The following is a 15,390-nucleotide window of genomic DNA, read 5'->3' on the forward strand; positions in this document are numbered from 1 at the left end:
TTCGCTAAATCAAAAGTGGGGAATTGGTTCTCAACATTGCTAAAGAGGATCGGGTGGGGGGGGGGAGAACAAGTTGCAACAAAGTTGCTTCACAAATTTGTCAAGAAAGTTTGGAAGACAGAAAAAGATGACATGTTGAGAATTAGCAGAAAGGATGAAACGATAAACAACTTGCATCATAAAACCTACTCGGAAAAGGAATCAGATGTATTCCAGAATGATATTACCTTAAAAATAAAATCTTAAGGCAGAAACAGAGACCTTGGCAGGTCAGTGCAGACGCGAAAGCTCATCAGATTGTGTGGCCGAGAGAAACGAACAGGTAGTATTACAGGTCGCACACGAATTACCCGTAGAACGTCATCTCAGAGTGAGGACGATACGGACGCATTTCTAGCGGCTGGACTACATAAACACGTAGTTGAAGAATTTTACCATACCTGTCATACATGTCAGCTGGTAGGAAAACCACAGTCAATGATAAAACCAGCACCTTTTGATGCCAATTCCTGCTTTAAAAGAATGCTTTATGTGAGTTATAATTGATTATGTAGGTGCCCGCCCCTAAACCAAAAGGTGGGAACCATATTTGTTAACAATAATGCAGGAGTCTCCCAGGTTTCCAGAGGCAATTCCATTTCGGAATGTCAACGCAAGAAAGGCTTTGGATGAGTTGCTTGCTTTCTTTATCCATTATGGATCACTCAGAGAGATTCAGTCAGACCAAGGAGTGGAATGGTGGCTCAGTGGTTAGCACTGCTGCCTCACAATGCCAAGGACCTGGGTTCAATTCCACCCTCAGGTGGCTGTGTGTGGAATTCTCTCGAAGCAACACAGGTTCAACAGGAAGTGGAAGTGACGTTCTAAGAAGACATCGTAGAGACGAGTCAAGGCAAGTGGAGTTCGTCAATAATGTTGGTTACCAAACCTGATGGTACTGAACAATTCTGCATAAATTAATCCGATGGTCAATGCAGTGACTAAATCTGACTCAACTCAAGTCCTAGGCTGGAGGATTGTGTGGACCACATAGGACAAGCCATTTAGATTACAGAGTTGACTTACTTTGCAGTTACTGGCAAACAACTTGTCAGAAAGAGAAAAAGAATTTTCTGCTTTTGTAACTCTAAATGGACTATATTAATTTAAAGTAATGCCCTTTGGAATGAAAAAAATGCACCAGCCACTTTTCAAAGGCTTACAAACAGAGTTGTTGCAAGGGGCATTTGAAAATTTAAAAGCAGCATTAACCACAGCATCAGTTATAGCCAAGCCAAATTTCTTGAAACCCTTTAAAGTCGCTATTGACTCAAGTGATGTAAGGGTTAGAGCTACGTTGTTGCAGGAAGATGATGGCAGAATTGAAAGACCAGTTACTTTGAATAAACTTAACCACCAGAAAAAACATTCAACTATTGAGTAAGAGTTAGAGTTTGGTAATGGCCTTACAGCATTTCAATGCTTACATTGCAAACAATGGATCAGAGATGATGGTGTACACTGAGCAGACATATTTGACATTTCTGGAAAGATTTAAAGACAAGAACATTGGATTATTTTGTTGCAGTCTAATATTACAAGCATTTACTTTACAGATTGTACATGGTGCAGGCCATGCAGATACTACCGTGGATGCTTTATTGTGAGTTTAAAAGAAAAATGTTTATGCAAGATTGAAACAGTCGTGTTCAAAATTATATGTATAGAATTAGTATAAAATGTATAACTCTAGATTAATGAGCTAAATTAACTCTAGATTAATAAGGTTTAAAAAACAAAGCCATCTTTTCATAATAGTAGTTTTTTTTCATAAGCGGGGAAGGTGTTGCGAAGTTGGGTAGAGAACTTGAGGATTGGGAGGCAGAAAGTTAGAAGTTAGTGTCTGTAAAATTCTAAGGGGAGGGGAAAGCATTGAATGGTCCTTTTAAAAGATCAGGTGCTTTTTCTGTGCTTACAAATTTAAAATTGATATCGGTGAGGAGCAGCTTTAAAGCTAGCAAGTACCCAAATTGAAACATTTGTATCAAAGGTTCGTACAGTTAGCAGGCCAAGAAGCAGCTTTTACCAAGACAACAAGCATGTGAATTTAGCCAATCAATTTAAACCAGGCGCTTAAATACCAAAATCCATTAAACTTAAATCTGACGGTTTTGACAACATAAGACCAACGATATTGTAAGAAATATTGATATATCAAGGGTACAAAAAGCAGGGGAGCTGGACAAAGTCCAAGAGCAAGCTGCCATCAGCCAAAGCTAGCTCTCAAGACAGAATTGCTGGCTTTCTCAGTCTCCTCAGTACTTTCTCTCTAAGACATAACTTAAACAACAATAGTACCAATGGCACAACTAGTTAATATTTTAGACAGAAGAATCGACGGAGAAGGCACAGAACATTCTGAAAGATGCAACCTAGCTGTAATTTTGAGACTAAATTATATAAAAAGAAGAAGTGGGGCTTATATTTATTGGAACATTTATTCGGTTTGTTTATAGTTTAGTTAATTTGTTCACTGTTAGAGTTAGATAAATAAATTGTTACTTGTTGACTTTAGAGTGAGTGTCGAGAATTTATTTTATTTAACCACTAGATGCTGCTGAAAGGCAAGTTATGCCATTTTTCACTGTCCTTTTACAGATTGTGGGGCAAAGTGCTCCTCTTTCGGTGTTTCAGTTTTAGTTGTCAGGGTTGGAGGGTCAACCTTTGCTTTATAACACATATCAGCCACAACTTCACAGGATGACAGAGAAGGAAGATGATTTCTGCACATGGATACTACTAGACCAGTAGGTGCACATTAAACAACGGTGTTAGAGGGTCCTGTTCGACCAACAGGTACACACTTTCAGATTTAGATTTTAATTGTCATGTACTCATGTACAGGGTACAACAGTACAGTGAGAAGTATACAATGTCACCATACATAGAATTAGAACCCCTACAGTGTGGAAACAGGCCCTTCGGCCCAACAGGTACACACCAACCCTTGGTGCATCCCACCCAGACCAATCCTTCTTTTACCCACCTAATCTACAGACCCTGAACACTATGGGCAATTTAGCATGGCCAATCCACCTAACCTGCACATCTTTGGACTGCGGGAGGAAACCAGAGCACCCGGAGGAAACCCACACAGACACGGAGAGAATGTGCAAACTCCACACAGACAGTCACTGAGGGTGGAATTGAACCCAGGTCCCTGGCACTGTGAGGCAGTAGTGCTAACCATTCAGCCACCTCTTATTTCTCCAACTAAGATTTTGGAGCTAAGTAAGTTAAAAAGTTCAGCACTACAGTCTTCTTGGCGTAACAGTAAAAAAAATGGGCACAACAGTGGCTCAGTGGTGAGCACTGCAGCCTCACAGCTCCAGGGACTTGGGTTCGATTCCACCCTCAGTGATTGTCTGTGTGGAGTTTGCACATTCTCCCCGTGTCTGCGTGGGTTTCCTCCAGGTGCTCCGGTTTCCTCCCACAGTCCAAAGATGTGCAGGCTAGGTGCATTGGCCATGCTAAAATTGCCCATAGTGTGTGGGTTACAGGGGAATGGGTCTGGGTGGGATGCTTCAAGGAGCCGTGTGGACTTGTTGGGCCGAATGGCCTGTTTCCACACTGTAGGGAATCTAATCTAAAAATAAAGAAACAAACATTACACAGCGGCTTAAGAATGCGCTGCCTGGTACGGTGCTGGATGCAGATTCCATATATGAGGTTTAGAGAGAGAGTTGGATATATATTTGAAAGTAATGAATTCGGAGAGTTATAGAGATAGGGCAGGAGAATGGGACTAGCTGGATAGTTACTTCGGGAGCCAATGCAGGCACAATGGGTCAAATGGCCTCCTTGTGTATTGTAAAAGTCTATGATTCAAAGGGGATACTGCCAGACCAAGAGGTATACAAAGAGGATAGTGTTAGAGACAAGACTGACCTTGCGAGAAAGACTTTGATGCAGAAGAGTAAGCATGTTCAGCACAGAAAGATGGAGTTGCTGGCCACACATGTGATACCACTTCCTCTGCTTTGATTGGAATTTCTTCATCACAGAATAGATTTGGTTCCAAGCTACCTGATGAGACACTGCTTGCACCATCCTGGGAAACAAAGAAAATTGTAACAGTTTGAGATCAATACTCAACACAAATATACTTTAGACTTTTATTTACACAACTCACAACTCCCTATGTGGGCAAAATGAGTTAGACACCACATCGCAGAACAAGAACTCTATATTATTGGGCTTAAACAGTTCTCCCAAAGGTCATTAATTGTATCCTTTGATCCTTAACAACAAAGTAAAAATAAATTGAGCATAAGCAGGAACAAAGGTGGAGGTAATATTGATAATGAACAGTTTTGAAAGATCCCCCAAGGAGATTTCTGAAAACATGGATTTCCTAGGATGACAGTGGAAATATGACACAGAAACATGCCATTCACCCAAAACATGTGTCAATATTTTTGCCCTACTTGTGCCTACTCCCACTTTTCCTCGTTAAAACCCATCATTATTGCCCGCCGTTTCCTTCTCACTGATGACACAAAGTTGGACAAGCCTATTCACTTCCCTTTGGGACTTTCCTTCCCTCATTGGGGAAACAAAGTTTCCTCTGAAACCCCATTTCAGTGAAATTCTTACATTGACCACTTTAGATACTCTCTTCTCCACAAAACGAAACATTCTGTGTCCACTTCCTCAAAACCTGTCATCATTTTAAAGATCTCAACTTGGACATTCCTTAGCCTTCATTTCAAGGAGAATAAAGATCCAGACTGTCAATCCTTTTCTGATACATGCATTTGCACATTTTTGGTTTCATCCTTGTAAATCTTGGCACCCTCCATGCTGCTGAAATATCCAACTTACAATATCGTGACCAGAACTGAACAAGTACGCTCAGTATGAACTAAACAATTTCAGCACAAGTTTAGACTTAATGCTCTACTTTTTAATCCTCTCCCTAAAAATAAAGCCTGTTGCTTGAATTGTTTTTCTCAAAAAACTTGCTGACCTGTGACCTAATTTTAATAATTGATATGTTTACTGAATGATCCCAAGTGTGCCAACAGCTACGCTAACAACTTAGGATATCAGTAAAACTTGTAACATAGCTGTTTTATACATACTGCTAGCGGCATACAGTCGCATGCAGAGTCCCATTCCCTAAACAAATTTCTTTTTGAATGTGGACTAAAGTTGGATTAAAGCAGCTTGAATATGAGAGAATGAAAAAACCAGAGATGGCAGAAAAGGACAAGGAAAGGAAAGTGGCAATGGAAATGAAAAAACTAGAATTGTAAAGGAAAACAAAAAGCCAGCAAATAAAAGCATAAAAATGATACAGATTAAATAGGAAATGACAGAGGAAGAACTGGACAAAAAAATTTGAAGTCCAGTGAGGAAATATAAGTTTACAAAGGTTTTACCAAAGTTCAAGATTAAAGATATGAAGGCATTCCTCATGTCATTTGACAAACTGGCTAGAAATATGAATAAGGTCAAAACAGGACATTGCTTCTACAGATCAAGTTAGTAGGCAAAGCACAGGAAAATTTTGCTTCAGTCAGAATTACGATGGTGCAGAGAAAACTATATTGGGTTGGAATTAATGCCTCAGGGATACTGGCAAAGACTTTGGAATTTGAGGAAACGGTCAGAGCAAACCTATATTTAAAATGAAATGCAAAATAATTTTGACATTCAGTTCTGAGCATCAGCAGGTTAACATCATTGTGTAGTTCATAAAGTCATAGAGTAATACAGCCTAGAAACCGGCACTTTGACACAACTGGTCCGTGCTGACCGTGGTGCCCACTCAGCTAGTTCCAGTTGCCCGCATTTGGTCCATATCAGTCTAAACCCTTCTCATCCATGTCCCTCTTCAATTTTTTTTTTAAAGTGTTATTATTGTACCTGCCTCAATCACTTTCTCTGGCAGTCCATGCCAGATACGCATCACCCTGTACACGAAGAAGTTGCCTCTCACAGAATCCCTACAGTGTGGAAACAGGCTCTTTGACCTAAGAAGTCCACAGCGACCCTGGGAGCATCCCACCCAGACCCGTTTCCCTATAACCCACCTAAGGTACACATCCCTGAACACTATGGGCAATTTAGGATGGCCAATCCACCTAAACTGTGGGAGGAAACCGGAGTACCTGGAGGAAACCCACACAGACATGGGAAGAATGTGCAAATTCCACATAGACAGCCAGTCACCAGAGGGTGGAATCAAACACAGGTTCCTGGTGCTGTGAGGCAGCAATGCTAACCACTGAGCCACCATGCTGTTGTTCTGAAATCTTTGCCCTCTAGTTTTCAATTCCCCATTCTTGCGAAAAGGCTATATGCCTACATCCAATCTTTGCCCCTCATAGTTTTATACACCTCAATAAGGTCACTATTCCTTGGAACATAGGAGAATGAACGAAGTCCTATCCTGGCCAAACTTCCCCTATAACTCAGGCCTTCTATTCCTGGCAACATCCTTGAAAATCTTCCTTGCGCACTTTCCAGTTTAACTGTGTCTTTTACAGAGTGACCAAAATTGTACACTATCCTCACCACCAACTTGTACAACTGTAACATAGTGTCCCAATGCCCGTCTTAAATGCCCCAACTGAAGGCTAGCATGCTAAATGCCTTTGTCACCCTGGCTACCTGCAACGCCGCTTTCAATGAACTATGTACTTGTACTTCTAGTTCCTTCTCCTCCACAACACTGTGGAGCTTATCATTTACTGTATAAGTTCTACATTGGTTTGACTTTCCAAACTGCAACATCTCACACTTATCTGCATTGAATTGCATTTGCCAATTCCCAGCCCACTTCTCCATTCGAACAAGATCCCTTCAATTTTTGATAACCTTCCTTGCCATCAACGGTACCTCCTAATTTTGTATCAAAATGTCTAATCATGCCTTGTACATTCACATCCAGATTATTTATGTAAATAACAAAGGTCCCTGCACCAACCCCTGTTGTACACCGCTAATCACAGGTCTCCAGTTGGAGAAACAACTTCCAACCATTGCCCTCTGCTTCCTACCATTGAGTCAATTTTGAATCCAATTAGCTAGTTCTCCCTGAATCTCATGTGACTTAACCTTTATGACTAGCTTGCCGTGCGGGACCTTGTCAAAGGGTTTACTGAAGTCCATATAGACAACAACCTATCCGCATCCATCCTCTTAGTTACCTCGTCGAAAAACTCAAACATTTGTCAGACTTTACTTCCTGCACAAATCCATGCTGACCACCCTTAAGACCGTAACTATCCAAATGTTGGTTGATCCTGTCCCTCAGTATCCTCTCCAACAACTGATCTCAGGCTCACGGGCCTGTGGTGCCCTGACTTGCTTTTGTTGCCTTTCTTATACTACAGAACAACATTAGCCACCCTCCAGTCTTCTGGAACTTCACCAGTGGCTAAAGATGAAACAAAAATCTCTGCAAAGGTCTCTGCAATTTCTTCCTTAGCCGCACACAACTTCAGAGAATGGACTTGATCAGGCGCAAGGGATTTATCCACTTTGACACGTGTTAAGGATGCAAACACTTCCTCTGTTAATATGTATGCTGTCCAAAATTTCCTCACTTGTTTCTCATTTCCTTGAGTTCTGGGAGGATATTTTCCCAGAGGACTTTAAAAACTCACTTTCTGAAGTAAGAACGCATGTTGAGGACTAGCAATCCCTCTAGTTCTTTTTCTGGCCAAGCTGGCCGCCAAGGTTTGTGTGTGGCAGCGACTTCTGGAACCAAAAACATTGCTAATGCCAACTATCGTGTGCAGAACCTTACAGCAACTACATATGTGGACAGCCTTGCAGCTTAGAGGAAACTTTGTTGAGGACCACAAGGATTGCAACTATCGGACAGGCAGCAATAATGGCTGATGATTATGAGGTTTTTTACCCCTCATTCATTCACAAGAACTGGGCATACTGGTTAATCCAGTCATTTATTGCCCATTGATAAGTGCCAAGGCCAAGTAAGGACAGCAATGAACCAGGTGGGTTTTCTTCCCAATACTCAGAAATGGGTAAGGGTTAGGGTTATCAATAGAATTTTGAATTTCAGATTTGTTTTATTGAATTCAAATCTGTAATCAAACTCAGGTCCCCAGGAATTATCTGGGTGTCCAGATTAACAGTCTAGTGATAAAACCACCAAGCCATCAAGTTGCCATAAAATTAAAAGCTTTATTCCATTACCTGTGACTCCATTTTTGGTAGGACCCCTTGCTGCCACTTTAGGTCAAATGCTGTCTTGATGTTAAGGGGAGTCATTCTCATTTCACCTCTAGAATTCAGGTTTTTTTTGGCTAGGCTTGGATCTGGTGCATAACTTAGTCTCCCAGTTCCTGTTTCATTTAAATTAGCCTTTGTTTTGCAGGGATCAGTATTCTGTGACTCTCGCCATAAGAAGCAAAATTGAAATTGCTGGAAAAGTTCAGCAGGTCTGACAGCATCCATGGAAAGAAATCAGAGTTAACGTTTCAGGGCAAGGGACACTTCCTCAGAACACAATTCACCTCGTAAGTATGCGTCTAATCTGTTTCCAAACCTCCTTAAGCATTCACTGTTACACCCAATAATCTTAAATTCCTATCTACTTTCAGGGAGTTGAAACAGGAAAGTGTTCTAAATACCTCAATCCAGGCAAATGAGAAGTGATGCATTTTGGAAGATCTAATTCAAGAACGAACTATACAGCAAATGGAAAAGTCCTGGGGAAAATTGATGTACAGAGAGATCTGGGTGTTCAGGTCCATTGTACCCTGAAGGTGGCAACACAGGTCAATAGGGTGGTCAAGAAGGCATACATCATGCTTTCCTTCATCGGATGGGATAATGAGTACAAGAGTTTGCAGACAATGTTACAGTTGTACAAGACTTTGGTTCAGCCACATTTAGAGTACTGTGTACAGTTCTGGTCGCCACATTACCAAAAGGATGTGGATGCTTTGGAGAGGGTGCAGAGGAAGTTCACCAGGATGTTGCCCGGTATGGAGGGCACTACCCATGAAGAAAGTAGATTAGGATATTTTCATTAGAAAGATAGGGATTGCGGGGGGACCTGATTGAGGTCTACAAAATCATGAGGGGGATAGACAAGGTGGATAACAAGAAGCTTTTTCCCCCCAGAGCGGGGGACTCAATTACTAGGGGTCATGAGTTCAAAGCGAGAGGAGGAAAGTTTTAGGGAGATATGTGCGGAAAGTTCTTTACGCAGAGGGTGGTGGGTGCCTGGAACTTGTTGCCAGCGGAGGTGGTCGACGCAGACACATTAGCGTCATTTAAGATGTATCTGGACAGGGACGTGGGTGGGCAGGGAGCAAAGGGATACAGATCCTTAGAAAATAGATGATAGACTTAGACAGAGGACCTCGATCGGCACAGGCTTGGAGGGCCGAAGGGCCTGTTCCTGTGCTGTAATTTTCCTTGTTCTTTGTTAATGCTTTTATTAATAGAGGGATCGAGTTCCGGAATCAAGAGGTTATGGTGAAGCTGTACAAAACTCTGGTGCGGCCACACTTGGAGTATTGTGTACAGTTCTGGTCACCGCATTATAAGAAGGATGTGGAAGCTTTGGAAAGGGTGAAGAGGAGATTTACTAGGATGTTGCCTGGTATGGAGGGAAGGTCTTACGAGGAAAGGCTGAGGGACTTGAGGCTGTTTTCATTACAGAGAAGGTTGAGAGGTGACTTAATTGAAACATAAAATAATCAGAGGGTTAGATAGGGTGGATAGGGAGAGCCTTTTTCCTAGGATGGTGACGGCAAGCACGAGGGGGCATAGCTTTAAATTGAGGGGTGAAAGATATAGGACAGATGTCAGAGGTAGTTTCTTTACTCAGAGAGTAGTAAGGGAATGGAACGCTTTGCCTGCAACGGTAGTAGATTCGCCAACTTTAGGTACATTTAAGGCGTCATTAGATAAGCATATGGGCGTATGTGGAATAGTGTAGGTTAGATGGGCTTGAGATCGGTATGACAGGTCGGCACAACATCGATGGCCGACGGGTCTGTACTGTGCTGTAATGTTCTATGTTCTATTAACATTAAACATAGTGGATTTTTGTTTTTAAAACACAGCAAGTGATAATCGCGATGAATTCATTGTCGGAGCGAGTAAAAGCTGAGACATTCAATGATTTCAAGAGGAAACTGGTTGGACATTGGAGGGAAAATAAACTTGCAGTGGTCCAGGGATAGAAAAGGGAATCAGATTGATTGGACTTGCTTGAAGAGAAAGCTGGCATCGCCTCGGTTGGTAGAATGGCTTCATGCAGTTCTGAGATGTACAGGATATAGTTATTGAAAATTTAATGGAGGAATGGAGCTGCTTAATTCAATGGACATTATATATTTTACTCATGAGACTAATAAGAGGACAAAAGCCCAAATATTCCAGTCAGCATCAAAGCACCTTTTGCTGACACTATTCGGATTCCACCATTAGCGACAATTTCCTCCAATATTTCGAAATGCAGAATTCTTCCAAACTTGGACAGCTCAGGATTCCTCAGAGGGAGAAGCAGGCAGAATCCACACACAAACCTGCAGCAATTCCACACCTCCCCAGTCTAATACCGACTTACTTTTCTCTCGTAGCGGTATGCATCTCTGATATCATCATCCGAATCGGTTTCTTCCTCATCCAATTCAATAGATTTTCTGGGCGAGTTTGCCAAACTCCCCATGCTCCTGCTGAAAGCAGATTGTTGGACACTCTGCAAATGCTCCTGGAAAAAAAATAAGACCAGCTCCTCTGTCAGATAATTTCTTAACATCGTCTTGTTCAGATATCAATACAAAACAAAATTTGACATTAAGCCAAATAAGGATCTATTAGGAAAGATAGCCTAAAGCTTAACTAAAAAGGTACACTCTAAAGGAGACCTTTAAAAGGAAGAATCTGAAGTTTACAGCAGAATGTGGAATTCTGGAACAGATCAGCCATGATCGAACTGAATAAGCCAGTAGCCTTAAAAAGGGCCAAATGGCCTATTTCCGCTCCGCATTGATATGTTCCTATCTAGGGCCAGTAGCACATGTGAGTTGGGTGAATGGGATTTGATAAGTTAGAACTGAGATAGGGTTTTCAATTATTTTCCACTGCAGCAACATATGGAAGCAGGCAAGTAATTTATTCAAATAACCAAGTCTTGAGATAAAGTATGCAACAATGAAGGATTCAGCAGCACATAAGCTGGCGGAGAAGTCAAGTCAGTCATTGCCACAGGGATAGAAATGGGTTTTCTTGGTCATAGTACGGACATTTGGTAGGTAGTCCTGTAAAGGTACAATTTCCAAATCTGAAGATAACTGTTGCCTCTGACAGGTAATATTCATCCTGATTGTCCCTTGTTTAATAAGAGTTCAAAGGGGGAAAAGGAAATGAGGGCGTATGAGATGAAACTTGCAAGTAACATGAAAGGGAGTGCAAATGATTTCATTCAATTTGCAGAAGTCTTTTAAAAGTACTTGTCACCACCTTTCACTGAGAAAATTACCCATTTATTTTGCCTACGTTTCTGGACGTTAACCTGGGATTAATTCTCTTCGAGGAGACTAAGGAACAATAACATATTTAATAAAATAGTTTGCGACTCACAGCAATGGAATATATTCCATTGAGGAATGAAGACTCCTAGGAAGGAGTTAGACCCACCATGATTAAGCAAGTTAAGGATAATACCAAATTGCAGAAAGATGATTTCATTTCGTGGAACAGTCTGGTACAAGGGGGCTAATATCAGACTAATGGGTCACCTATTAAAACAGGTGAAGAAGAATTTTTTGCTTCTGGAGGATGGTAAATCTGTGTACTTTTTTATTGCAGAGGTCTGGCAAGGCTGGGTCTTTAAGAATATTCAAGGTTCGATAAACATTTTAAATCATTGAGAGAATGAAGGCATAGAATGGAATAGCATGGTACAGAATCCCAACAGTGTGGAAACAGGCCCTTCGGCCCAACAAGACCACTGTGACCCTGGGAGTGCGCCACCCAGAACCATTCCCAGATAACCCACCTAAGCTGAACATCCCTGGACACTATGGGCAATTTAGCACGGCCAATATACCTAACCCGCACATCTTTGCACTACGGGAGGAAACCAGAGCACTCAGGAAACCCACGCAGACACGGGGAGAATGCGCAAACTCCACAGAGATAGTTGCTGGAGGGTGGAATCGAACCCGGGTCCCTGGCACTGAGAGGAAATATTGCTAACCACTGAGCCACCGTGCCACCCCCGAAGGGTTGAAAAGAGCAGTAAAAATGGAGTTGAAAGGTTGAGAGAAAGCAAGAAAAATGGAGTTGAAGATGGAGTAGACTCAATGGGCCAAATTGGCTTATTTCTGCTCCTACATCGCATTGTTTTCTGGTCACTTCATTACCCAGGTGCTTGCTTTTTTTTTTACCTGCAAGTCTGGATTGGCTGCTGCCTTCTGCAGCTCAGCACTAATTATTTTCTCAGTTTTCTCCCTCGCTGCCTGTTCCACCATTCGCTGGCTTAGCACAGACAGTTTTGCAAGTGCAGAAGACAGTTCATCAGTGGCCAGGGCTTGCCTGGCGCGATCCTGCCAGCTCATTGCTCTCTCTGTCAGACACTGCAAGGCATCTCCTTCTGGTAAACGTACTGGAAGCTTCTGAAGGGAAACGAGCAGCGAGAGAATGGTCTCAAGACGTGGCCTTCGAGAGCGCATACACAGTGGGCACAAGAATTTCACTTCTTTGGTATGCCAGCCCAGTCCTTTTTTCTGTGTGCCAGTTTTGGGCAGAGGAACACAGGTGCTGTGAAACCAGTCTTTACAAAGTTCACACTGTAGCATAAATCCACTGGCTGTTTTGCGGCAGACACAGAACTTGATTTCCTCAATTCGATCCACCATTGCCATTTTAGCCAGGTTTGCTGCTCTCAAAGAATGCATTGCCTCACACTCCTTTTGTTCCATTGCACGGAAGCCTGCAATCTGAAGAATGTCAAAAGAACTATATAAAAACACATCTGACACACAACTTATCAATACTGACAAGACTGGGGATATAAATAGCAAGTAATATCAGCAATTTCATTAAGAGTTAAAAAATTAAATTTCACTGCGTAACAAGAAATGACCAACAGATCAGTGAAAACTTCCAAGTTTTAAATAATTTTGGATATTTTATAATAACATAAATTAAAAACATCAACTTTGTTATATTCACAATAGGATTTAAAAGAAATGAACATGCGTATACAGTCTGGATTTTAACAAACGTTAAGGGAATAATCATAATTTAGTCATCTGTAAATTTTGTTAAGAAAGGAGAACTCTAAATCTGTACAAAAGAGTTAAAGCTATTTTCTACCACTGTTTTATTCAGTCCTTATCTGGCATAAATGGGCTAAATTTCAAGAGCAAAAACATAATTACACAGAATTCACACTGACACAATTAAACACGTCAATATCTCGAACAGTTCTGGGGAGATATAGATATTTTCATAATCAATCTGTTCAGAGATGTCATTACACCATCTGCAGCAGGTGGGACTTGAAAACAGGTGTCCACAACCCAGAGGTAGGGGCACTACCACTGTGCCACAGGGCCTTTCTGGGGAGTTACATCTGTAAGGGTAGATGGATAGCACCTGAACAGAACCAGGCCTTTGAAGAAAAAAGTGAAAAGGAGGGAGGAGAGCCCATTAAGCCAGAATAAGGAACAGTGCTGTACTAATGTCAAAACAGACATTTTTCTGAAACTTTTCATTATCAGCCTAATTTGTACAAACATCAATTCAAGAGGAAAATCATCATTTATAATGCACTAAAACAGAATACAATCTGGCTGGGAATTTGACTTTGAGGCAAAGGAATCGCCAATAGGAATTTTCCTTTATTCATATATGGGATGAGAGCATTGCCAGCTGGCCAAGATTTATAGCTTGAGGAGGTGGTGATGAAATTCCTTCCTGATCTGCTGCAGTCCACCTACTGTGGTTTGACCCACATTGCCATTTGGGGGATGGGGGGGAAATTCCAAGCTTCTGATCCAACAACAGTGAAGGAACAGCAATATAGTTCCAAGTCAGGATGGTGACGGGCTTACAGACAAACTTGCAGGTAGTTTTGTTCCTGCCCTCATCCTTCTAGATGAAAGTGGTTGTGGGTTTGGAAGGCATTGTCTGAGGATCTTGGGTGAATTTCTGCAGCGTATCTTGATAGGACACACTGCTACAAGACTTGTTGTTGAGGGAATGGATATGGTGCCAATCTAGTAGGCCGCTTTGTCCTGGATGATGTAACGATTGAATGTTGTTGGGGTTTGGTAAGAAGTTAAAAAAGCAGAACCTCAGGTAGTGACCTCCGGATTACTCTCACTGCCACATAACAGTAAGGATAGAAATAGAAAGATAAGCCAGGTGAACGTGTGGCTGAGAAGCTGGTGTAGGGGGCAGGGCTTTCAGTTCCTGGATCATTGGGATCTCTTCTGAGGAAAAGGTGACCTGTACAAGAGGAACAGGTTGCACTTGAACCAGAAGGGGTCCAATATCCTTGCAAGGAGATTTGATAACGTAATAGTGGGAGAGTTTAAACTAGTTTGGCAGCAGCAAAGTTGTGGGGTGTGTGTGTGGGAGTAGGGGGAATGGGATTGCGGGGGGTGGGATGGTGGGGAGACTCTGATTAAGAACAGAGCCAATGAAAAGTCAGGGAAAATACACTAGCTGTTGACAGCACATTTACTATTCAGGATTGCCAGGGGCACAGTAAAAGGGCAGGAAAAGACTTCTGGTTTAAACTGCATTCACTTCAAACGCACAAACCTGACTGGTAAGGCAGATGAGCTCAGAGCATGGAATGGCTCTGGGGAATGGAATATTATAACCATTACCGAAACATGGCTAAGAAAAGGGCAGGACTGGCAGCTCAATGTTCCAGGATACAGAAGCTACAGGTATAACAGAAATAGAAGCAAGGAGGGGGAGTAGCCCTTGTGATGAGGGCGTACATAACAAAAAAGTACTTAAAGAGGATATTCTTAAGGGGTCATCAAATGAGGTCATATGGTGAGAACTTAGAAACAAGGAGGGGATGGTCACTCTGTTCAGACTGTATTATAGATCCCCAAATAGCCAGCAGGTACAGGGGAGCAGATGTGTACAGAGATTGCAAATACCTGTCGGAATAATAGGTTAGTATTGGTTGGAGATTTTAATTGCCCTTGCATTGACTAGCCCACCCAGAGTGTAAAAGGCCTGGGTGGGGTGGAATTTGTCAAATGTGTCCAAGAAAGTTTCTTAAATCAATATGCAGAGGGCCCTTCTCAGGAGGGTGCAACAGTTGATCGCCTCTAAGGAAATAAGATTGGGCAAGTGACTGAAGTGTCAGCTGGAGAGCACTTT

At 41.9% G+C, this 15,390-nt stretch overlaps 1 protein-coding gene across 5 annotated transcripts in view; it reads right to left on the reverse strand.

Moving 5' to 3' along the window:
• Positions 1-15,390, reverse strand: part of kdm5a (lysine demethylase 5A) — a 210,290-nt gene that overhangs the window by 16,435 nt on the left and 178,465 nt on the right. For all 5 annotated transcript variants that reach the window (XM_059652252.1, XM_048549592.2, XM_048549593.2 and 2 more), the window contains 3 exons: positions 12,426-12,977; positions 10,601-10,744; positions 3,928-4,090 (listed from right to left, as the gene is read on the reverse strand). In XM_059652252.1, the coding sequence (XP_059508235.1) occupies positions 3,928-4,090; positions 10,601-10,744; positions 12,426-12,977 (859 nt within the window). The remainder of the gene's footprint in view (positions 1-3,927; positions 4,091-10,600; positions 10,745-12,425; positions 12,978-15,390) is intronic.

Source organism: Stegostoma tigrinum, chromosome 18 (genome assembly GCF_030684315.1).
Source record: "Stegostoma tigrinum isolate sSteTig4 chromosome 18, sSteTig4.hap1, whole genome shotgun sequence".
Lineage (NCBI taxonomy): Eukaryota > Metazoa > Chordata > Chondrichthyes > Orectolobiformes > Stegostomatidae > Stegostoma > Stegostoma tigrinum.